Genomic DNA, 27,307 nt, shown 5'->3' with positions numbered 1-27,307 from the left:
CCTGCTATAGATGGGGAGAGGGATAGGACAAGCACCTGTTATAGATGGGGAGAGGGATAGGACAAGCACCTGCTATAGATGGGGAGAGGGATAGGACAAGCACCTGCTATAGATGGGGAGAGGGATAGGACAAGCATCTGCTATAGATGGAGGGAGGGATAGGACAAGCACCTGCTATAGATGGGGAGAGGGATAGGACAAGCATCTGCTATAGATGGAGGGAGGGATAGGACAAGCACCTGCTATAGATGGAGGGAGGGATAGGACAAGCACCTGCTATAGATGGAAGGAGGGATAGGACAAGCACCTGCTATATATGGAAGGAGGGATAGGACAAGCACCTGCTATAGATGGAGGGAGGGATAGGAAAAGCACATGCTATAGATGGGGAGAGGGATAGGACAAGCACCTGCGATAGATGGAGGGAGGGATAGGACAAGCACCTGCTATAGATGGAGGGAGGGATAAGACAAGCACCTGATATAGATGGAGGGAGGGATAGGACAAGCACCTGTTATAGATGGGGAGAGGGATAGGACAAGCACCTGTTATAGATGGGGAGAGGGATAGGACAAGCACCTGCTATAGATGGGGAGAGGGATAGGACAAGCACCTGCAATAGATGGGGAGAGGGATAGGACAAGCACCTGCTATAGATGGGGAGAGGGATAGGAAAAGCACCTGTTATAGATGGGGAGAGGGATAGGACAAGCACCTGTTATAGATGGGGAGAGGGATATGACAAGCACCTGCTATAGATGGGGAGAGGGATAGGACAAGCACCTGCTATAGATGGGGAGAGGGATAGGACAAGCATCTGCTATAGATGGAGGGAGGGATAGGACAAGCACCTGCTATAGATGGAGGGAAGGATAGGACAAGCACCTGCTATAGATGGAGGGAGGGATAGGACAAGCACCTGCTATAGATGGAAGGAGGGATAGGACAAGCACCTGCTATAGATGGAGGGAGGGATAGGATAAGCACATGCTATAGATGGGGAGAGGGATAGGACAAGCACCTGCTATAGATGGGGAGAGGGATAGGACAAGCACCTGCTATAGATGGGTAGAGGGATAGGACAAGCACCTGCTATAGATGGAGGGAGGGATAGGACAAGCAACTGCTATAGAAGGAGGGAGAGATAGGACAAGCACATGCTATAGATGGGGAGAGGGGTAGGACAAACACCTGCCATAGATGGGGAGAGGGGTAGGACAAGCAACTGCTATAGATGGGGAGAGAGATAGGACAAGCACCTGTTATAGATGGGGAGAGGGATAGGACAAGCAACTGCTATAGATGGGGAGAGAGATAGGACAAGCACCTGCTATAGATGGAGAGAGGGATAGGACAAGCACCTGCTATAGATGGAGGGAGGGATAGGACAAGCACCTGCTATAGATGGGGAGTTGGATAGGACAAGCACCTGCTATAGATGGGGAGAGGGATAGGACAAGCAACTGCTATAGATGGGGAGAGGGATAGGACAAGCACCTGCTATAGATGGGGAGAGGGATAGGACAAGCACCTGCTATAGATGGGGAGAGGGATAGGACAAGCAACTGCTATAGATGGGGAGAGGGATAGGACAAGCACCTGCTATAGATGGAGGGAGGGATAGGACACGCACCTGCTATAGATGGGGAGAGGGGTAGGACAAGCACCTGCTATAGATGGGGAGAGGGGTAGGACAAACACCTGCCATAGATGGGGAGAGGGGTAGGACAAGCACCTGCTATAGATGGAGGGAGGGATAGGACAAGCACCTGCTATAGTTGGGGATAGGGGTAGGACAAGCACCTGCTATAGTTGGGGAGAGGGGTAGGACAAGCACCTGCTATATATGGAGGGAGGGATAGGACAAGCACCTGCTATAGATGGGGAGAGGGATAGGACAAACACCTGCAATAGATGGGGAGAGGGATAGGACAAGCACCTGTTATAGATGGGGAGAGGGATAGGACAAACACCTGCTATAGATGGGGAGAGGGATAGGACAAGCACCTGCTATAGATGGGGGGGGGGGCGGGTAAGCACCTGTTATAGATGGGGGGGAGATAGGACAAGCACCTGCTATAGATGGGGAGAGGGATATGACAAGCACCTGCTATAGATGGAGGGAGGGATAGGACAAGCACCTGCTATAGATGGAGGGAGAGATAGGAAAAGCACCTGCTATAGATGGGGAGAGGGATATGACAAGCACCTGCTAAAGATGGGGAGAGGGATAGGACAAGCACCTGCTATAGATGGGGAGAGGGATTGGACAAGCACCTGCTATAGATGGGGAGAGGGGTAGGACAAACACCTGCTATAGATGGGGAGAGGGGTAGGACAAGCACCTGCTATAGATGGGGAGAGGGATAGGACAAGCACCTGCTATAGATGGGGAGAGGGATAGGACAAGCACCTGCAATAGATGGGGAGAGGGATAGGACAAGCAACTGCTATAGATGGAGGGAGGGATAGGACAAGCACCTGCTATAGATGGGGAGAGGGATAGGACAAGCACCTGCTATAGATGGGGAGAGAGATAGGACAAGCACCTGATATAGATGGAGGGAGGGATAGGACAAGCACCTGATATAGATGGAGGGAGGGATAGGGGAAGCACCTGATATAGATGGAGGGAGGGATAGGACAAGCACGTGCTATAGATGGGGAGAGGGATAGGACAAGCACTTGATATAGACGGAGAGAGGGATAGGACAAGCACCTGATATAGATGGAGGGAGGGATAGGACAATTACCTGCTATAGATGGAGGGAGGGATAGGACAAGCACCTGCTATAGATGGGAAGAGGGATAGGACAAGCACCTGCTATAGATGGAGGGAGGGGTAGGACAAGCACATGCTATAGATGGGGAGAGGGATAGGACAAGCACCTGCTATAGATGGGGAGAGGGATAGGACAAGCACCTGCTATAGATGGGGAGAGGGATAGGACAAGCACCTGCTATAGATGGGGAGAGGGATAGGACAAGCAACTGCTATAGATGGAGGCAGAGATAGGACAAGCACATGCTATAGATGGGGAGAGGGGTAGGACAAACACCTGCCATAGATGGGGAGAGGGGTAGGACAAGCAACTGCTATAGATGGGGAGAGAGATAGAACAAACACCTGCTATAGATGGGGAGAGGGATAGGACAAGCACCTGCTATAGATGGGGAGTTGGATAGGACAAGCACCTGCTATAGATGGGGAGAGGGATAGGACAAGCAACTGCTATAGATGGGGAGAGGGATAGGACAAGCACCTGCTATAGATGGGGAGAGGGATAGGACAAGCACCTGCAATAGATGGGGAGAGGGATAGGACAAGCAACTGCTATAGATGGAGGGAGGGATAGGACAAGCACCTGCTATAGATGGGGAGAGGGATAGGACAAGCACCTGATATAGATGGAGGGAGGGATAGGACAAGCACCTGATATAGATGGAGGGAGGGATAGGGGAAGCACCTGATATAGATGGAGGGAGGGAAAGGACAAGCACGTGCTATAGATGGGGAGAGGGATAGGACAAGCACTTGATATAGACGGAGGGAGGGATAGGACAAGCACCTGATATAGATGGAGGGAGGGATAGGACAATTACCTGCTATAGATGGAGGGAGGGATAGGACAAGCACCTGCTATAGATGGGGAGAGGGATAGGACAAGCACCTGCTATAGATGGGGGGGGGGGGGCGGACAAGCACATGCTATAGATGGGGAGAGGGGTAGGACAAGCACCTGCTATAGATGGGGAGAGGGATAGGACAAGCACCTGCTATAGATGGGGAGAGGGATAGGACAAGCACCTGCTATAGATGGGGAGAGGGATAGGACAAGCAACTGCTATAGATGGAGGGAGAGATAGGACAAGCACATGCTATAGATGGGGAGAGGGGTAGGACAAACACCTGCCATAGATGGGGAGAGGGGTAGGACAAGCAACTGCTATAGATGGGGAGAGGGGTAGGACAAACACCTGCCATAGATGGGGAGAGGGGTAGGACAAGCACCTGCAATAGATGGGGAGAGGGATAGGACAAGCACCTGCTATAGATGGGGGGGGGGGGGATAAGCACCTGTTATAGATGGGGGGGAGATAGGACAAGCACCTGCTATAGATGGGGAGAGGGATAGGACAAGCATCTGCTATAGATGGAGGGAGGGATAGGATAAACACCTGCTATAGATGGGGAGAGAGATAGGACAAGCACCTGCTATAGATGGAGGGAGAGATAGGACAAGCACCTGCTATAGATGGGGAGAGGGATATGACAAGCACCTGCTATAGATGGGGAGAGGGATAGGACAAGCAGCTGCTATAGATGGGGAGAGGGATTGGACAAGCACCTGCTATAGATGGGGAGAGGGGTAGGACAAACACCTGCTATAGATGGGGAGAGGGGTAGGACAAGCACCTGCTATAGATGGGGAGAGGGATAGGACAAGCACCTGCAATAGATGGGGAGAGGGATAGGACAAGCAACTGCTATAGATGGAGGGAGGGATAGGACAAGCACCTGCTATAGATGGGGAGAGAGATAGGACAAGCACCTGATATAGATGGAGGGAGGGATAGGACAAGCACCTGATATAGATGGAGGGAGGGATAGGGGAAGCACCTGATATAGATGGAGGGAGGGATAGGACAAGCACGTGCTATAGATGGGGAGAGGGATAGGACAAGCACTTGATATAGACGGAGGGAGGGATAGGACAAGCACCTGATATAGATGGAGGGAGGGATAGGACAATTACCTGCTATAGATGGAGGGAGGGATAGGACAAGCACCTGCTATAGATGGGAAGAGGGATAGGACAAGCACCTGCTATAGATGGAGGGAGGGGTAGGACAGGCACCTGCTATAGATGGGGAGAGGGATAGGACAAGCACCTGCTATATATGGAGGGAGGGATAGGACAAGCACCTGCTATAGATGAGGAGAGGGATAGGACAAGCACCTGCTATAGATGGAGGGAGGGATAGGACAAGCACCTGCTATAGATGGAAGGAGGGATAGGACAAGCACCTGCTATAGATGGAGGGAGGGATAGGACAAGCACCTGCTATAGATGTGGAGAGGGATAGGACAAGCACCTGCTATAGATGGGGAGAGGGATAGGAGAAGCATCTGCTATAGATGGAGGGAGAGATAGGACAAGCACATGCTATAGATGGAGGGTGGGATAGGACAAGCACCTGCTATAGATGGGGAGAGGGATAGGACAAGCACCTGCTATAGATGGAGGAAGGGATAGGACAAGCACCTGCTATAGATGGAGGGAGGGATAGGACAAGCACCTGCTATAGATGGGGAGAGGGATAGGACAAGCACCTGCTATAGATGGGGAGAGGGATAGGACAAGCACCTGCTATAGATGGGGAGAGAGATAGGACAAGCACCTGCTATAGATGGAGGGAGGGATAGGACAAGCACCTGCTATAGATGGGGAGAGGGATAGGACAAGCACCTGCTATAGATGGAGGGAGGGATAGGACAAGCACCTGATATAGATGGAGGGAGGGATAGGGGAAGCACCTGATATAGATGGAGGGAGGGATAGGACAATTACCTGCTATATATGAAGGGAGGGATAGGACAAGCACCTGCTATATATGAGGGGGGGATAGGACAAGCACCTGCTATAGATGAGGAGAGGGATAGGACAAGCACCTGATATAGATGGGGAGAGGGATAGGACAAGCACCTGCTATAGATGGGTAGAGGGATAGGACAAGCATCTGCTATAGATGGGGAGAGGGATAGGACAAGCACCTGTTATAGATGGGGAGAGGGATAGGACAAGCACCTGTTATAGATGGGGAGAGGGATAGGACAAGCACCTGCTATAGATGGGGAGAGGGATAGGACAAGCACCTGCAATAGATGGGGAGAGGGATAGGACAAGCACCTGCTATAGATGGGGAGAGGGATAGGAAAAGCACCTGTTATAGATGGGGAGAGGGATAGGACAAGCACCTGTTATAGATGGGGAGAGGGATATGACAAGCACCTGCTATAGATGGGGAGAGGGATAGGACAAGCACCTGCTATAGATGGGGAGAGGGATAGGACAAGCATCTGCTATAGATGGAGGGAGGGATAGGACAAGCACCTGCTATAGATGGAGGGAAGGATAGGACAAGCACCTGCTATAGATGGAGGGAGGGATAGGACAAGCACCTGCTATAGATGGAAGGAGGGATAGGACAAGCACCTGCTATAGATGGGGAGAGGGATAGGACAAGCACCTGCTATAGATGGGTAGAGGGATAGGACAAGCACCTGCTATAGATGGAGGGAGGGATAGGACAAGCAACTGCTATAGAAGGAGGGAGAGATAGGACAAGCACATGCTATAGATGGGGAGAGGGGTAGGACAAACACCTGCCATAGATGGGGAGAGGGGTAGGACAAGCAACTGCTATAGATGGGGAGAGAGATAGGACAAGCACCTGCTATAGATGGGGAGAGGGATAGGACAAGCACCTGCTATAGATGGGGAGTTGGATAGGACAAGCACCTGCTATAGAAAGGGGAGAGGGATAGGACAAGCAACTGCTATAGATGGGGAGAGGGATAGGACAAGCACCTGCTATAGATGGGGAGAGGGATAGGACAAGCAACTGCTATAGATGGGGAGAGAGATAGGACAAGCACCTGCTATAGATGGAGAGAGGGATAGGACAAGCACCTGCTATAGATGGAGGGAGGGATAGGACAAGCACCTGCTATAGATGGGGAGTTGGATAGGACAAGCACCTGCTATAGATGGGGAGAGGGATAGGACAAGCAACTGCTATAGATGGGGAGAGGGATAGGACAAGCACCTGCTATAGATGGGGAGAGGGATAGGACAAGCACCTGCTATAGATGGGGAGAGGGATAGGACAAGCAACTGCTATAGATGGGGAGAGGGATAGGACAAGCACCTGCTATAGATGGAGGGAGGGATAGGACACGCACCTGCTATAGATGGGGAGAGGGGTAGGACAAGCACCTGCTATAGATGGGGAGAGGGGTAGGACAAACACCTGCCATAGATGGGGAGAGGGGTAGGACAAGCACCTGCTATAGATGGAGGGAGGGATAGGACAAGCACCTGCTATAGTTGGGGATAGGGGTAGGACAAGCACCTACTATAGTTGGGGAGAGGGGTAGGACAAGCACCTGCTATATATGGAGGGAGGGATAGGACAAGCACCTGCTATAGATGGGGAGAGGGATAGGACAAACACCTGCAATAGATGGGGAGAGGGATAGGACAAGCACCTGTTATAGATGGGGAGAGGGATAGGACAAACACCTGCTATAGATGGGGAGAGGGATAGGACAAGCACCTGCTATAGATGGGGGGGGGGGGGCGGGTAAGCACCTGTTATAGATGGGGGGGAGATAGGACAAGCACCTGCTATAGATGGGGAGAGGGATATGACAAGCACCTGCTATAGATGGAGGGAGGGATAGGACAAGCACCTGCTATAGATGGAGGGAGAGATAGGAAAAGCACCTGCTATAGATGGGGAGAGGGATATGACAAGCACCTGCTAAAGATGGGGAGAGGGATAGGACAAGCACCTGATATAGATGGAGGGAGGGATAGGACAAGCACCTGATATAGATGGAGGGAGGGATAGGGGAAGCACCTGATATAGATGGAGGGAGGGATAGGACAAGCACGTGCTATAGATGGGGAGAGGGATAGGACAAGCACTTGATATAGACGGAGGGAGGGATAGGACAAGCACCTGATATAGATGGAGGGAGGGATAGGACAATTACCTGCTATAGATGGAGGGAGGGATAGGACAAGCACCTGCTATAGATGGGAAGAGGGATAGGACAAGCACCTGCTATAGATGGAGGGAGGGGTAGGACAAGCACATGCTATAGATGGGGAGAGGGATAGGACAAGCACCTGCTATAGATGGGGAGAGGGATAGGACAAGCACCTGCTATAGATGGGGAGAGGGATAGGACAAGCACCTGCTATAGATGGGGAGAGGGATAGGACAAGCAACTGCTATAGATGGAGGCAGAGATAGGACAAGCACATGCTATAGATGGGGAGAGGGGTAGGACAAACACCTGCCATAGATGGGGAGAGGGGTAGGACAAGCAACTGCTATAGATGGGGAGAGAGATAGAACAAACACCTGCTATAGATGGGGAGAGGGATAGGACAAGCACCTGCTATAGATGGGGAGTTGGATAGGACAAGCACCTGCTATAGATGGGGAGAGGGATAGGACAAGCAACTGCTATAGATGGGGAGAGGGATAGGACAAGCACCTGCTATAGATGGGGAGAGGGATAGGACAAGCACCTGCAATAGATGGGGAGAGGGATAGGACAAGCAACTGCTATAGATGGAGGGAGGGATAGGACAAGCACCTGCTATAGATGGGGAGAGGGATAGGACAAGCACCTGATATAGATGGAGGGAGGGATAGGACAAGCACCTGATATAGATGGAGGGAGGGATAGGGGAAGCACCTGATATAGATGGAGGGAGGGAAAGGACAAGCACGTGCTATAGATGGGGAGAGGGATAGGACAAGCACTTGATATAGACGGAGGGAGGGATAGGACAAGCACCTGATATAGATGGAGGGAGGGATAGGACAATTACCTGCTATAGATGGAGGGAGGGATAGGACAAGCACCTGCTATAGATGGGGAGAGGGATAGGACAAGCACCTGCTATAGATGGGGGGGGGGGGGGCGGACAAGCACATGCTATAGATGGGGAGAGGGGTAGGACAAGCACCTGCTATAGATGGGGAGAGGGATAGGACAAGCACCTGCTATAGATGGGGAGAGGGATAGGACAAGCACCTGCTATAGATGGGGAGAGGGATAGGACAAGCAACTGCTATAGATGGAGGGAGAGATAGGACAAGCACATGCTATAGATGGGGAGAGGGGTAGGACAAACACCTGCCATAGATGGGGAGAGGGGTAGGACAAGCAACTGCTATAGATGGGGAGAGGGGTAGGACAAACACCTGCCATAGATGGGGAGAGGGGTAGGACAAGCACCTGCAATAGATGGGGAGAGGGATAGGACAAGCACCTGCTATAGATGGGGGGGGGGGGGGGATAAGCACCTGTTATAGATGGGGGGGAGATAGGACAAGCACCTGCTATAGATGGGGAGAGGGATAGGACAAGCATCTGCTATAGATGGAGGGAGGGATAGGATAAACACCTGCTATAGATGGGGAGAGAGATAGGACAAGCACCTGCTATAGATGGAGGGAGAGATAGGACAAGCACCTGCTATAGATGGGGAGAGGGATATGACAAGCACCTGCTATAGATGGGGAGAGGGATAGGACAAGCACCTGCTATAGATGGGGAGAGGGATTGGACAAGCACCTGCTATAGATGGGGAGAGGGGTAGGACAAACACCTGCTATAGATGGGGAGAGGGGTAGGACAAGCACCTGCTATAGATGGGGAGAGGGATAGGACAAGCACCTGCAATAGATGGGGAGAGGGATAGGACAAGCAACTGCTATAGATGGAGGGAGGGATAGGACAAGCACCTGCTATAGATGGGGAGAGAGATAGGACAAGCACCTGATATAGATGGAGGGAGGGATAGGACAAGCACCTGATATAGATGGAGGGAGGGATAGGGGAAGCACCTGATATAGATGGAGGGAGGGATAGGACAAGCACGTGCTATAGATGGGGAGAGGGATAGGACAAGCACTTGATATAGACGGAGGGAGGGATAGGACAAGCACCTGATATAGATGGAGGGAGGGATAGGACAATTACCTGCTATAGATGGAGGGAGGGATAGGACAAGCACCTGCTATAGATGGGAAGAGGGATAGGACAAGCACCTGCTATAGATGGAGGGAGGGGTAGGACAGGCACCTGCTATAGATGGGGAGAGGGATAGGACAAGCACCTGCTATATATGGAGGGAGGGATAGGACAAGCACCTGCTATAGATGAGGAGAGGGATAGGACAAGCACCTGCTATAGATGGAGGGAGGGATAGGACAAGCACCTGCTATAGATGGAAGGAGGGATAGGACAAGCACCTGCTATAGATGGAGGGAGGGATAGGACAAGCACCTGCTATAGATGTGGAGAGGGATAGGACAAGCACCTGCTATAGATGGGGAGAGGGATAGGAGAAGCATCTGCTATAGATGGAGGGAGAGATAGGACAAGCACATGCTATAGATGGAGGGTGGGATAGGACAAGCACCTGCTATAGATGGGGAGAGGGATAGGACAAGCACCTGCTATAGATGGAGGAAGGGATAGGACAAGCACCTGCTATAGATGGAGGGAGGGATAGGACAAGCACCTGCTATAGATGGAGGGAGGGATAGGACAAGCACCTGCTATATATGGGGAGAGGGATAGGACAAGCACCTTCTATAGATGGGGAGAGGGATAGGACAAGCAACTGCTATAGATGGAGGGAGAGATAGGACAAGCACATGCTATAGATGGGTAGAGGGATAGGACAAGCACCTGCTATAGATGGGGAGAGGGATAGGACAAGCATCTGCTATAGATGGAGGGAGGGATAGGACAAGCACCTGTTATAGATGGAGGGAGGGATAGGACAAGCACCTGCTATAGTTGGGGAGAGGGGTAGGACAAGCACCTGCAATATATGGAGGGAGGGAATAGGACAAGCACCTGCTATAGATGGGGAGAGGGATAGGACACGCACCTGCTATAGATGGGGAGAGGGATAGGACAAGCACCTGCAATAGATGGGGAGAGGGATAGGACAAGCACCTGCTATAGATGGGGAGAGGGATAGGACAAGCACCTGTTATAGATGGGGAGAGGGATAGGACAAGCACCTGCTATAGATACGGAGAGGGATAGGACAAGCATCTGCTATAGATGGGGGGGGGGGGGGGGGCGGACAAGCACCTGCTATAGATGGGGAGAGGGATAGGACAAGCATCTGATATAGATGGAGGGAGGGATAGGATAAGCACCTGCTATAGATGGAGGGAGGGATAGGATAAGCACCTGCTATAGATGGAGGGAGGGATAGGACAAGCACCTGTTATAGATGGAAGGAGGGATAGGACAAGCACCTGTTATAGATGGAGGGATGGATAGGACAAGCACCTGTTATAGATGGGGAGAGGGGTAGGACAAGCACCTGCTATAGATGGAAGGAGGGATAGGACAAGCACCTGTTATAGATTGAGGGAGGGATAGGACAAGCACCTGCTATAGATGGAGGGAGGGATAGGACAAGCACCTGTTATAGATGGGGAGAGGGGTAGGACAAGCACCTGCTATAGATGGAAGGAGGGATAGGACAAGCACCTGTTACAGATGGAGGGAGTGATAGGACAAGCACCTGCTATAGTTGGGGAGAGGGGTAGGACAAGCACCTGCTATAGAGGGTGAGAGGGATAGGACAAACACCTGCTATAGATGGTGAAAGAGATAGGACAAGCACCTGCTATAGATGAGGAGAGGGGTAGGACAAGCACCTGTTATAGATGGTGAGAGGGATAGGACAAACACCTGCTGTAGATGGTGAAAGAGATAGGACAAGCACCTGCTATAGATGAGGAGAGGGATAGGACAAGCACCTACTATAGAGGGTGAGAGGGATAGGACAAGCACCTGCAATAGATGGGGAGAGGGATAGGACAAGCACCTGCTATAGATGGAGGGAGGGATAGGACAAGCACCTGCTATAGATGGGGAGAGGGATAAGACAAGCACCTGCTATAGATGGGGGGGGGAGATAGGTCAAGCACCTGCTATAGATGGAGGGAGGGATAGGACAAGCACCTGCTATAGATGGAGGGACCGATAGGACAAGCACCTGCTATAGATGGGGAGAGGGATAAGACAAGCACCTGCTATAGATGGGGGGAGGGATAGGTCAAGCACCTGCTATAGATGGAGGGAGGGATAGGACAAGCACCTGCTATAGTTGGGTAGAGGGGTAGGACAAGCACCTGCTATAGATGGGGAGAGGGATAGGACAAGCACCTGCAATAGATGAGGAGAGGGATAGGACAAGCACATGCTATAGATGAGGAGAGGGATAGGACAAGCATCTGCTATAGATGGAGGGAGGGATAGGACAAGCACCTGCTATAGATGAGGAGAGGGATAGGACAAGCACCTGCTATAGATGGAGGGAGGGATAGGACAAGCACCTGCTATAGATGGGTAGAGGGATAGGACAAGCACCTGCTATAGATGAGGAGAGGGATAGGACAAGCATCTGCTATAGATGGAGGGAGGGATAGGACAAGCACCTGCTATAGATGAGGAGAGGGATAGGACAAGCACCTGCTATAGATGAGGAGAGGGATAGGACAAGCATCTGCTATAGATGGAGGGAGGGATAGGACAAGCACCTGCTATAGATGGAGGGAGCGATAGGACAAGCACTTGCTATAGATGAGGAGAGGGATAGGACAAGCATCTGCTATAGATGGAGGGAGGGATAGGACAAGCACCTGCTATAGATGAGGAGGGGGATAGGACAAGCACCTGCTATAGATGAGGAGAGGGATAGGACAAGCATCTGCTATAGATGGAGGGAGGGATAGGACAAGCACCTGCTATAGATGGAGGGAGCGATAGGACAAGCACCTGCTATAGATGGGGAGAGGGATAAGACAAGCACCTGCTATAGATGTGGGGGGGGGATAGGTCAAGCACCTGCTATAGATGGAGGGAGGGATAGGACAAGCACCTGCTATAGATGGGGAGAGGGGTAGGACAAGCACCTGCTATAGATGGGGAGAGGGATAGGACAAGCACCTGCAATAGATGGGGAGAGGGATAGGACAAGCACCTGCTATAGATGGGGAGAGGGGTAGGACAAGCACCTGCTATATATGGAGGGAGGGAATAGGACAAGCACCTGCTATAGATGGGGAGAGGGATAGGACAAGCACCTGCTATAGATGGAGGGAGCGATAGGACAGCACCTGCTATAGATGGGGAGAGGGATAAGACAAGCACCTGCTATAGATGGGGGGGAGGGATAGGACAAGCACCTGCTATAGATGGGGGGAGGGATAGGACAAGCACCTGCTATAGATGGGGAGAGGGATAGGACAAGCACCTGTTATAGATGGGGAGAGGGATAGGACAAGCATCTGCTATAGATGGAGGGAGGGATAGGACAAGCACCTGCTATAGATGGAGGGAGGGATAGGACAAGCATCTGCTATAGATGGAGGGAGGGATAGGACAAGCACCTGCTATAGTTGGAGGGAGAGATAGGTCAAGCACCTGCTATAGATGGGGATAGGGATAGGACAAGCACCTGTTATAGATGGAGGGAGGGATAGGACAAGCACCTGCTATAGATGGAGGGAGCGATAGGACAAGCACCTGCTATAGATGGGGAGAGGGATAAGACAAGCACCTGCTATAGATGGGGAGAGGGATAGGACAAGCATCTGATATAGATGGAGGGAGGGATAGGATAAGCACCTGCTATAGATGGAGGGAGTGATAGGACAAACAACTGCTATAGATGTTGAGAGGGATAGGACAAGCACCTGCTATAGATGGGGGGAGGGATAAGACAAGCACCTGCTATAGATGGGGAGAGGGATATGACAAGCACCTGCTATAGATGGGGAGAGGGGTAGGACAAACACCTGCTATAGATGGGGAGAGGGGTAGGACAAGCACCTGCTATAGATGGAGGGAGAGGGATAGGACAAGCACCTGCTATAGATGGGGAGAGGGATAGGACAAGCACCTGTTATAGATGGGGAGAGGGATAGGACAAGCACCTGTTATAGATGGGGAGAGGGATAGGACAAGCACCTGTTATAGATGGGGAGAGGGATAGGACAAGCACCTGTTATAGATGGGGAGAGGGATAAGACAAGCACCTGCTATAGATGGAGGGAGGGATAGGACAAGCACCTGTTATAGATGGGGAGAGGGATAGGACAAGCATCTGCTATAGATGGGGAGAGGGGTAGGACAAACACCTGCTATAGATGGGGAGAGGGGTAGGACAAGCATCTGCTATAGATGGAGGGAGGGATAGGACAAGCACCTGCTATAGATGGAGGGAGGGATAGGACAAGCATCTGCTATAGATGGAGGGAGGGATAGGACAAGCACCTGCTATAGTTGGAGGGAGAGATAGGTCAAGCACCTGCTATAGATGGGGATAGGGATAGGACAAGCACCTGTTATAGATGGAGGGAGGGATAGGACAAGCACCTGCTATAGATGGAGGGAGCGATAGGACAAGCACCTGCTATAGATGGGGAGAGGGATAAGACAAGCACCTGCTATAGATGGGGAGAGGGATAGGACAAGCATCTGATATAGATGGAGGGAGGGATAGGATAAGCACCTGCTATAGATGGAGGGAGTGATAGGACAAACAACTGCTATAGATGTTGAGAGGGATAGGACAAGCACCTGCTATAGATGGGGGGAGGGATAAGACAAGCACCTGCTATAGATGGGGAGAGGGATATGACAAGCACCTGCTATAGATGGGGAGAGGGGTAGGACAAACACCTGCTATAGATGGGGAGAGGGGTAGGACAAGCACCTGCTATAGATGGAGGGAGAGGGATAGGACAAGCACCTGCTATAGATGGGGAGAGGGATAGGACAAGCACCTGTTATAGATGGGGAGAGGGATAGGACAAGCACCTGTTATAGATGGGGAGAGGGATAGGACAAGCACCTGTTATAGATGGGGAGAGGGATAGGACAAGCACCTGTTATAGATGGGGAGAGGGATAAGACAAGCACCTGCTATAGATGGAGGGAGGGATAGGACAAGCACCTGTTATAGATGGGGAGAGGGATAGGACAAGCATCTGCTATAGATGGGGAGAGGGGTAGGACAAACACCTGCTATAGATGGGGAGAGGGGTAGGACAAGCACCTGCTATAGATGGAGGGAGAGGGATAGGACAAGCAACTGCTATAGATGGGGAGAGGGATAGGACAAGCATCTGCTATAGATGGAGGAAGGGATAGGACAAGCACCTGATATAGATGGTGAGAGGGGTAGGACAAGCACCTGCTATAGATGGAGGGAGAGGGATAGGACAAGCAACTGCTATAGATGGGGAGAGGGATAGGACAAGCATCTGCTATAGATGGAGGAAGGGATAGGACAAGCACCTGATATAGATGGTGAGAGGGATAGGACAAGCATCTGCTATAGATGGAGGAAGGGATAGGACAAGCATCTGCTATAGATGGAGGAAGGGATAGGACAAGCACCTGCTATAGATGGAGGGAGGGATAGGACAAGCACCTGCTATAGATGGGGAGAGGGATAGGACAAGCACCTGCTATAGATGGGGAGAGGGATAGGACAAGCACCTGCTATAGATGGATGGAGGGATAGGATAAGCACCTGCTATAGATGGGGAGAGGGATAGGACAAGCACCTGCTATAGATGGGGAGAGGGGTAGGACAAGCACCTGCTATAGATGGGGAGAGGGATAGGACAAGCACCTGCTATAGATGGGGAGAGGGATAGGACAAGCACCTGCTATAGATGGGGAGAGGGATAGGACAAGCACCTGCTATAGATGGGGAGAGGGATATGACAAGCACCTGCTATAGATGGAGGGAGGGATAGGACAAGCACCTGCTATAGATGTTGAGAGAAAAAACCTGTATACCAGTGAGACAGGGGAAAGGGATAAGGCTACTAGGGAATTTGATTTGATTTGATTTATTAGGATCCCCATTAGCCGACGCCAAAGGCAACAGCTAGTCTTACTGGGGTCCGACACAACGAAAAATACATTACAGACCAAAGACTTTACCATTTACATTTAAACACATTAACATGTACTGTTTGTGTGCATCAAACAGTTACACATACATGTCAGTACATACACACAACCAGTAGGTCACATGTCAGTACATACACACAACAAGTAGGTCACATGTCAGTACATACACACAACAAGTAGGTCACATGTCAGTACATACACACAACAAGTAGGTCACATGTCAGTACATACACACAACAACTAGGTCACATGTCAGTACATACACACAACCAGTAGGTCACATGTCAGTAGAGACACACAACAACTAGGTCACATGTCAGTACATACACACAACCAGTAGGTCACATGTCAGTAGAGACACACAACAACTAGGTCACATGTCAGTACATACACACAACCAGTAGGTCACATGTCAGTAGAGACACACAACAACTAGGTCACATGTCAGTACATACACACAACCAGTAGGCCACATGTCAGTATATACACACAACCAGTAGGTCACATGTCAGTACATACACACAACCAGTAGGTCACATGTCAGTACTTACACACAACAACTAGGTCACATGTCAGTATATACACACAACCAGTAGGTCACATGTCAGTACATACACACAACCAGTAGGTCACATGTCAGTATATACACACAACAACTAGGTCACATGTCAGTATATACACACAACCAGTAGGTCACATGTCAGTACATACACACAACCAGTAGGTCACATGTCAGTACTTACACACAACAACTAGGTCACATGTCAGTACATACACACAACCAGTAGGTCACATGTCAGTACATACACACAACCAGTAGGTCACATGTCAGTACATACACACAACCAGGAGGTCACATGTCAGTAGAGACACACAACCAGTAGGTCACATGTCAGTTCATACACACAACCAGTAGGTCACATGTCAGTAGAGACACACAACCAGTAGGTCACATGTCAGTACATACACACAACAACTAGGTCACATGTCAGTACATACACACAACCACTAGGTCACATGTCAGTACATACACACAACCAGTAGGTCACATGTCAGTACATACACACAACCAGTAGGTCACATGTCAGTAGAGACACACAACCAGTAGGTCACATGTCAGTACATACACACAACCAGTAGGTCACATGTCAGTACATACACACAACCACTAGGTCACATGTCAGTACATACACACAACCAGTAGGTCACATGTCAGTACATACACACAACCAGTAGGTCACATGTCAGTACATACACACAACCAGTAGGTCACATGTCAGTACATACACACAACAAGTAGGTCACATGTCAGTACATACACACAACCAGTAGGTCACATGTCAGTACATACACACAACCAGTAGGTCACATGTCAGTAGAGACACACAACCAGTAGGTCACATGTCAGTACATACACACAACCAGTAGGTCACATGTCAGTAGAGACACACAACCAGTAGGTCACACGTCAGTTCATACACACAACCAGTAGGTCACATGTCAGTAGAGACACACAACCAGTAGTCACATGTCAGTACATACACAACCAGTAGGTCACATGTCAGTACATACACACAACAAGTAGGTCACATGTCAGTACATACACACAACAAGTAGGTCACATGTGGAGAGGCGTTATGCCATGAGGTGTTGCTTTATTTGTGTTTTTAAACCAGGTTTGCTGTTCACTTGCTATATATAAGATGGAAGGGAGTACCATGCACTCATGGCTCTGTATAATACTGTATGTACGCTTCCTTGAATTTGTTCTGGACCTGAGAAAAGGAGTGAAAGGGAGAATAAAATGAGTTAGAGGGAAAAAGAGGAGAGGAATTAGAGGTGATGGGGGGAATGAGGTATTGTTAGCCTCAGTTAATATGACAGTAGTTCAGTGCCTAAGCCCTGTGTTTTTACACAGCTGAACAGGTGGAATAACTCAGCCTAAAATGGGCCCTTTAGGGGAAACTGTCTATGTCTGGGACTGGGGTGAGAAAGGGAGAGGCCTGGGGGAGGCAGGGAGAAAAACACACAATCCTAAGCAACCTGCATACACATTGTTTGAAGTACATACACCAACATAGCTTCTTTAGTATGTCAAAGATGTGCGCTGGAAAACCTTGGTAGAACATGGGTGGAGTAGGCATGGTGGTGCTCATGTGAATTTCCTTCATTATGTTTTTTACACTGGAAATGGGATTTTCTGTTAAAGGTGCATTATACAACATTTCCACATGCAAAGCTAATAGCTCAATTGATTGCAACTGCCGTACACGGCAGAGTTGGTGACAAATATCCAACACAAAGGCTAGTCCAGCATCCAGATCGTAGCTGTAGATAACATCAAGATGGTTAAATGGCAAAGTTGTTGGTTTGGCAGCAAACATTTTGATTAAAATGTCAAGAAGACAGGTAAGTAATGTATTATGGATGTTAGAAACATTTGTTCCTGATGCTAGCAAGCATGCATTTGCACCATGCAGTCAGTAACCAAGGAACTGTTTATATGTAATATTTGCTAGCAATTTGTTTTCTTAGCTACAGTTTGAGTTGTGTCCTGTCTGACCCTGACATGTGGCTAGATCTTACCGTAGCTTGGACTATGGAGTAACTAGCTAGTTTAGCAAAATCCCATTCCCTTCATTGAAAGATAACAGCGTGACAATTTTCCCGAAGTTTGGTGTTAGTTTTGCACTAACCTAACATAGCAAGCATAAGAGAAACCCTTGAGCAGAGTTCCCACATCCGGTTTTCAGCTGAAGAGGAACCTAGGTTGAAAATAGCTGTATCCCTGAAAACCAGAAAAGCCGGTTGTTGGCAACTTGGCTAAGGCTAGTTTTGAATTGATGCAGCTAGCTAGCTATGCTTTGTTGAAAAATGTAGGATGTGAGCTAACATTAGCTAGCTTCTGGGTCGAGGTCAGCTGCTGTTGTCCGGGTCTAGCTAGCTAATGGCTGAAGTAATTTGTGTAAAAACATTCTATAACCAAATATAGCTAGCTACCTTTCTTTTGCCTTTTCGTTAGCTAGCTAACTGTCAGCTAACTGGTATTAGCTAGCTACAGAAGCTAGTTGCTGGACTTTGGACACGCAAGCTAACGTTGGTTAACATTAGCTAGCTAGCTACCTAACTAATTAAAATACAGTATCAGCCTCCCGGGTGGCGCAGTGGTCTAGGGCACTGCATCGCAGTGCTAACTGCGCCACCAGAGTCTCTGGGTTCGCGCCCAGGCTCTATCGCAGCCGGCCGCGACCGGGAGGTCCGTGGGGCGACGCACAATTGGCATAGCGTCGTCCGGGGTAGGGAGGGTTTGGCCGGTAGGGATATCCTTGTCTCATCGCGCTCCAGCGACTCCTGTGGCGGGCCGGGCGCAGTGCGTGCCAACCAAGGGGGTCAGGTACACGGTGTTTCCTCCGACACATTGGTGCGGCTGGCTTCCTGGTTGGAGGCGCGCTGTGTTAAGAAGCAGTACGGCTGGTTGGGTTGTGCTTCGGAGGACGCATGGCTTTCGACCTTCGTCTCTCCCGAGCCCGTACATGAGGTTTGTTCTCATCCACTTCTTATGACTGGCAGCCTGGTGCAGCTGTAATGCTGATGAGCTACCGAGTTCCTCGACCCGGTGTTAGAACTCTGAGCTTTGGCTGAAAATATATTAGCATTGTCAGAAATGCTACAAAAAGGTAGCACATTGTTGGTTCCCCTACAAACTGCAATAAACATTGATTTGATTTCGATTGTATGTGTGTGTGTGTGAGAGACACTGTTGCCCCTACAAACGTATTCAGCTGGAAAGGTGGCAAGTCTAATGGTCACTTTATGGATGTCGAGCAAGGTCCAGGAAAGAAATTGGATTTTTTCCTAATGCTAACGTCCCTGTTAAAAATCTGGTATGTGGTTATCAGTAACAGCCGGACGCCTCATAATGTGAGTGTGTTGGGTACCTCCAATCACGGTGATTTGGAGAATTTTCATCGACATTGGTGTCATATTGGCTTAGATGTGATGAACCACATAAAATTGAATCAAAGATCAAAGTACACAGTTTAGCAGTTTAGCAGATGTAATAGCGGGTGCAGCGAAATGCTTGTGTTAGTAGCTCCTAACAGTACAGTAAAATGTCAGTACACAAATAATAAAAAAAACTGAAATCAAGAAATCAGGAATACACACAAACACTCCAGTGCACCTGCCGCAAGGGACAAACAACCCACTGATGAAACACTTCCCCATTCACTTCAGGTGTGCGCATGTGTGTGTGTGTGTGTGTGTTTGTATGTGTGTGTATGTGTGTGTGTGTATGTGTTTGGTGTGTGTGTCTGTGTAAATGGGGGTCTCTAAGAGGGGTGCTCATTTCCATGTTAATTGTGTGCCTCATTTCGCCTCTACAGTTCTAAGTGTCATGATTCATTAACACTGAAAGACACCACTAAAATCACACGCATGCACGCACAGCATTGCTTTGGTCCCAGAGTGACTTTATGGCCCCCAAGTTACATTGCAACAAAACATCCAGGGAAGTTCACAATAATCTAGTATAGAGAAGGTTTTGTAAAAACTCAAAATACCTGAATTGTCTCGAGAGCAATCTCTCACACACCTCAGTTTCTCTCACACACAGGCCTCTCCCTGTCTCTCTGTCACTCTGAAAGTTGTATTGTCAATTTTGTTTTGTATTTAAACGCCACTTGAAATGTGTACATGACACTGCAACAGAATTTCCCCATGGGGACAATAAAGTCAGTAAGTAAGTAAGTCTCTCTCTCTCTCAAACACACACACGCACTCACACATACACTTCTCCCTCCTCTGTTCCAGTCCACTGAGGACAACAGGTTATTCCTGTCCTCCAAAAGCCACACGCTCTTCATTTGCATATCAATTAACTTTTAATATAATACTCTGTCACTCGAGACCCATTTTTCATTCGGCTAGCTACGTTCCACCTTCATAGAACTCCATCCATATATTATCTTCCCCACCCCCCCTTTTCTCTCTCCCTGTACTTCTTCCCCGCTGCTGCCTCTATATTTATTTTTCGTTCTCTCCCTCTGTCGCTACATAGCCCATGCTACATTTTCTTTGTCTTCTCCTCTTTCCCTAACTCTCTCTCGCTTGTTGTCTCCTCTCTTATCCCAACCCTCTCTACCGTCTCTCTCATCTCTTCCTCTCACTCTCCCTCCCTCTCTCTCATTCTCTCACACTCTCTCACTCTCTCGCTCTCTCTCTCTCTCCCTCTATCAATTCAATTAAATTAAAATGGCTTTATTGACATGGGAAACATATGTTTACTTTGCCAAAGCAATTGAAATAGACAGGACATAAACAAGGGAAATAAACAATAAAAAATTAACAGTAAACATTACACTCACAATTTTTTAAAGGAATATAGACATTTCAAATGTTATTATTGCTTATGTACAGTGTTGTAACAATGTGCAAATAGTTGAAGTATGAAAGGGAAAATAAATCTCTCTCTCCCTCTCTCTTTCTCTCTTTGTCTATCCCTGTCTTCTTGGGCAATATCTTCAGATCTCTGTGTAGTGTGAGTGGCTGGATGCGAATAGAGGTTTTGCTGACAGGCTGGATGTGACACGGCGGGGGTCCTACACTGCATACTAACTCACAAGCATTCAGATGAAGGAGGAAGAGGTAGGGAGAGAGATAACTAAGAGAATGAAGGGCACCAAGGGTGAGAGAACAAAAGAGAGAGAAGAGAGAGAGAGAGAGAGAGAGAGAGAGAGAGAGAGAGAGAGAGAGAGAGAGAGAGAGAGAGAGAGAGAGTGGCGAGCGGGGCACAGTAGCTGCAGGACTATCTACTACAGGGTTTTGACGGAAGCTTTAATGGCTGACTCAGGTTCTCTTGTCTGTGTGGTCGACACTGGGAAAATCACGCACGTTACAGGAGAGAGAAGTGCTCTGAAAGACTGTCTTTAGGAAAGTTGCCAAGAGGAAAGCATTCTGCCTGTGCCTAGCTCCATCCTATAACTTTTTATCCCATGTATTTGCCTATGTCAAGCATACCAATACCATGATGCAGCCACCACCTTGCTTGAAAATAAGGAGGCAGTTACTCAGTGATGTGTTGTACTGGACTTGCCACAAAAATAAGGATTTGCAATTAGGCCAAAAATTGTATTCCTTTGCTGTGTCTTTTTGTTATCTGAAGTATTACTTTAGTGCCTTGTGGCATACAAGATGCATGTGGAATGTGCCTATTCTGTATAACTGTATTCTTCTTTTCACTCTGTCATTTAGGTCATTATTGTGGCGCCACTATAATGTTGTTGATCCATCCTCAGATTTCTCCCTTCACAGCCATTCGACTTTTCAAAATCACCAGTGGCCTAATGGTAACCTCCCTGAGCAGTTTCATTTCTGTCCTGCAGTTCAATTCAGAAGGACGACTGCATCTTTGATGTATCTAGGTTGTTTAATACAAAACTCATAACATAATTATTAACTTGACCATGTTCAAAGAGATATTTCATGTCTGATTTGTTATTGTTATCCATCTACCAATCGCTGCCCTTCTTTATGAGGATTTCGGGAAAAGCTCACTGGTCTTTGTTGTTGTATCTGTGCTTGAAATTCAATACTTGACTGAGGAATCTTACAAATGTTGTATGCATGCAAGACAGAAGAAGTGTTAGTCATAAAAAAAATCATGTCAACCCCTATTATTTCACACAGAGTGAGTCCATGTAACTTATTATGGGATTTGTTAAGCCATATTTTACTCCTGAACTAATTAAGGCTTGTCTAAACAAAAGGGGCTGAATAGTTATGCAACAAACTTATTTTAGTTATGAATTTTTTATTTATATTAAAATGACATTACAGAGTATTTTGTGTTGATTGTAGAGGTCGACCGATTATGATTTTTTTCAACGCCGATACCGATACCGATTATTTGAGGACCAAAAAAAGCTTTTTTTGATTTATCTGTAATAATGACAATTACAACAATACTGAATGAACACTTATTCAAAAAGTTGGATATTTATAGTAATTTATTTGAATTTGTCGCTCTGCATTTTTACTGGCTTTTGGCCAAATGGGACGTTAGCGTCCCACATATCCCAGAGAAGTTAAAGGTCTTACTCACATCGGCTGCGGAGAGCATGATCACACAGTCCCATAGAAGTTAACCAGCGTTGCTTTCACAGCTAATAAAGGCTGTCTAAAAGCAAGCTGTATCATTCAATGTGTTTTATATGACAAGACTAGTCCAAGACCTCAGATCGTAGAAGGAGAAATTTATATACTCAGGGAGGGAGAACAGAACTAGTGGAGGGGGTCAACACACACACACACACACACACACACACACACACACACACACACACACACACACACACACACACACACACACACACACACACACACACACACACACACACACACACACACACACACACACACACACACACACACACACACACACACACACACACACACACACAAGCATACACACACACATACAAACACACGCACACACGAGCATACACACACAAACAAGCATACACACACACACAGACACACGCACACACAAGCATACACATACAAACAGACATTCAAGCATACACACACAAACACGCACACACAATCATACACTTCTGCCAATACTTTATCATACATGTGAATGTCTTTTTCTCATCCACTTGAACTCCTTACCCTGAGTAGTACATTTTATGTGTGTGTGCTTGTGTGTGTGTGTGTGTGTGTGTGTGTGTGTGTGTGTTGTACTTAACTGTGTGTTCTTGATGTGTTTGTACATCTTAACCAACAAGCTGTCTGTCTATTTGAGTTCCAGTTGAGCTGATGTGATGAATACTGTTGTAACCTCTCTGCTTCAGTCAACATTGCTCTCAAAAGGCCAAGATATAATGACCAGTGGCTGATCATGTAAAATACAGCTAAAACATTCAAAACATTGAAAATAAGTTTAGGGCTCTTCCTTTCTGTTACTATTTCATGACAATAACAATCAAAGACAAAAAGGAGGGAAGAAGGGTCAGAAAGAGAGAAAGAGAAGAGAAAGATAAGTAGAAAAAAGACTGTACTCACTACACTAATCTCCCCTGTGACACCCAGACATAGCCCCTATCTCCCTGGGACACTGCCTGTTGCCTTCTATTGCCTCGACTAATCCTTCTGACACACATAAAGGTACGGACGCACACACACACGCACACACACCTCAGTTATCATTAGTATGGATGAGAGAGTGTGTCGAGAGGAGATCAGACAATCTGTAATCACATCGCCTGTGTGACATACTGTACTGCTAATAGGATGGACCTGTGAACATGGTCTCTCGCTCTCTCTATCCCTTTGTCTCTCGCTCTCGCCATCTTTCTCCCTCCACGTTCTTTTGCTCTCCCTCCCACTCATAATCAGTGGGAGTGGGTCCTTAATGGGAATGTTAATCAGAAACTAACACACACACAGAGAGAGAGAGAGACACAGAGAGAGGGAGAGAGAGAGAGACACACACACACACACAGAGAGACACAGAGAGGGAGAGAGAGACACATACACACACAAACACAAAGAGAGACACACACAAACAGACACATACTCTCGCACGCACGCACGCAGGCACGCACGCACACACACACACACACACACACACACACACACACACACACACACACACACACACACACACACACAGAGAGAGAGAGAGAGAGAGACAGCCACCACAGACCCGCTGTGTCTCATCATCACTCACAATAACAGATATCCCATTTAATATCAAGCTATTAGATTAAATGTAATTAAGATGAATGAGAAACAATGTCATGCCCAAACTAAGCTTGAAAACACCATCTGAAAAACATCATATTTCTATAATATTTAGTCAATTAAACTGCAGATTTACAATCATAACTCTGGGTATCTATATTTCTTAATTCCATTCTTTTAATTTTTAGATTGTGTGTATTGTTAGATATCCCTTCTTCCTTCTCTCTCCCCTCCCGTCTTTCTCTATCCCTTCATCCTTCTCTCTCCCTTCTTCCTCCCCTCCTTCCTTCTCCCTCTCTCTTTCCTTCTCTCTCCCCTCTCCCACCTTCATTGTCTCTCCCTCTCTTTCCTTCTCTCTCCCCTCTCCCTACTTCCTTCCTTTTCACTCCCTCCTTCCATCTTTGTCTCTCCCCCTCTCCCTCCTTCCTTCTCTCTCCCCCTTTCCAGCCATCTCCTTCCTTCTCTCTCCCTAACGCCATCTGGCATCCAGCCAAAGCTCTCCTTACCGCTTTAGAAAAAGATTTACTACGCCAGAGGTAATTATTAGGAAGGGGGAATTATTAACAATAGAGTTATGGTATATAAATCTGTCTGTGTTTCATTAAAACATGTTTTGAAACATTAACTTAATACCAATTCATTAGACTAAGTGGAGTCCCAGACAAGACGAGGGGGAGAGGAGGGGAGAGGGGAAGTATGAGCAAAGTGGAGAAGAGAGAGGCAAGGGAAAGCATGTTTAGTGGAGGGGTGACCTGTTCTCATAATCATTGAGGGAAGTGTGTTTTCATGTCTAATAAACTAAACTACACACCACAGTATGAGTGGGTCACAAACTCAGGGCAAGAAAACACACCATGGGTTCATGTGAGAGTGTGTTACGACCTCTAAGCTGAGCGTGGGTGCGGGCGCGCAGCTCCCCGGGACTGCCGTGCAGAAGAAATATCAGCCTGCACAGAGAAGCACAAGATTGAACTTCACTCAACTCTAGTGTTTTCCACCTTAATTAACACTATCAACTTTTCCCTTTGTTGGAATTGTGATCAAATGAACATAATAGTAGCCACTTTCAATGTAACATACCGAAACACACACACACACAGACACACACACACACACACACACACACACACACACACACACACACACACAGACACACACACACACACACACACACACACACACACACACACACACACACACACACACACACACACACACACACACACACACACACACACACACACACACACACACACACACACACACACACACACACACGCTTTCCTCTCATCTTTATAGGCTATAGGATACTGGAGTGATAGAGGTAGATATGTATAGAGGTAAGGTGACAGGGATACTAGAGTAATGGAGGTAGATATGTATAGGGGTAAGGTGACAGGGATACTAGAGTAATGGAGGTAGATATGTATAGGGGTAAGGTGACAGGGATACTGCAGTGATAGAGGTAGATATGTATAGGGTTAAGGTGACAGGGATACTGGAGTGATAGAGGTAGATATGTATAGGGGTAAGGTGACAGGGATACTGGAGTGATAGAGGTAGATATGTATAGGGGTAAGGTGACAGGGATACTAGAGTGATAGAGGTAGATTTGTATAGGGGTAAGGTGACAGGGATACTGGAGTGATGGTTGTGGATATGTAGAGGGGTAAGGTGACAGGGATCCTGGAGTGATGGAGGTAGATCTCTAGAGGGGTAAGGTGACAGGGATACTGGAGTAATGGAGGTAGATATAGATATAAGGTGACAGGGATACTGGAGTGATAGAGGTAGATATGTATAGGTGTAAGGCTACAGGGATACTGGAGTGATGGAGGTAGATATGTATAGGGGTAAGGTGACAGGGATATTGGAGTGATGGTTGTAGATATGTATAGGGGTAAGGTGACTAGACATGAGGATATATGATAAACAGAGTACCAGCAGTGTATAGGATGATTGTATGTGAGTGTGTGTGGTGTGTGTCAATATAAATGTGTTTGCATTTTATATGTGTGTTGGAGTGCCAGTGTGTAGAGTCCTGTGAGTGTGAATAGAAAATAAAAATAAAATACAAGGGTCTGTGTAGCCATTTTGTTAGCTGTTTAGCAGACTTATGGCTTGGGGATAGAAGCTGTTTAGGAGCCTGTTGGTGTCAGACTTGATGCACCGGTACCTCTTGATGTGCGGAAGCAGAGGGAACAGTCTATGGCTTGGGATTTTCTGGGCCTTCCTTTCACACCACCTGATATAGAGGTCCTGGATGGCAGTGATGTGCTGGGCTGTCTGCACCACCCTCTGTAGCGCCATGCGATTGAGGGTGGTACTGTTGCCATACCAAGCCTTCTTCACGACTGTGTGCATATCAGTGGACCATTTTAAGTCCTTAGCGTTTTGGACACGAGAACCTTAAAGCTCTCAACCGCTCCACTGCAGCCCTGTCGATGTGGATGGGGACGTGTACACCCACGTTTCCTTTAGTTCACCATCAGCTCATTGGTCTTACTGACATTGAGGGAGAGATTGTTGTCCCAGCATCACACTGCCAGGTCACTGACCTCCTCCCTGTAGGCTCTCATCGTCACTGGTGATCAGGCCGTTGAGTCGTCAGCAAACTTGATGATGGTGTTGGAGTCGTGTGTGGCCATGCAATCGTGGATGAACAGGAAGTACACGTCGGGACTAAGCACACACCCCTGTAGGTCCCCCGTGTTGAGGGTCCCCCGTGTTGAGGGTCAGTGTAGCGGAGGTGATGTTGCCTTCCCTCACCAGGTGGGGGAGGCCCGTCAG

The 27,307-nt window shown here is 48.1% G+C and overlaps 1 protein-coding gene across 5 annotated transcripts in view; it reads right to left on the bottom strand.

Moving 5' to 3' along the window:
* Positions 1–27,307, bottom strand: part of LOC129813911 (ephrin type-A receptor 3-like) — a 227,622-nt gene that overhangs the window by 42,149 nt on the left and 158,166 nt on the right. The window contains exon 11 of one of the 5 annotated variants that reach the window (XM_055866523.1): positions 15,563–17,547. The exons of the other annotated variants lie outside the window; for them this stretch is intronic. Coding sequence (XP_055722498.1) covers positions 17,391–17,547 — 157 coding nt within the window. The 3' untranslated portion in view covers positions 15,563–17,390. Of the gene's footprint in view, positions 1–15,562; positions 17,548–27,307 lie in introns of those variants that run through there. 5 annotated transcript variants of the gene reach the window in all.

Source organism: Salvelinus fontinalis, chromosome 17 (assembly GCF_029448725.1).
Source record: "Salvelinus fontinalis isolate EN_2023a chromosome 17, ASM2944872v1, whole genome shotgun sequence".
In the NCBI taxonomy this organism is placed as follows: Eukaryota; Metazoa; Chordata; class Actinopteri; order Salmoniformes; family Salmonidae; genus Salvelinus; species Salvelinus fontinalis.
This window is presented reverse-complemented; position numbering and strand designations above follow the sequence as displayed.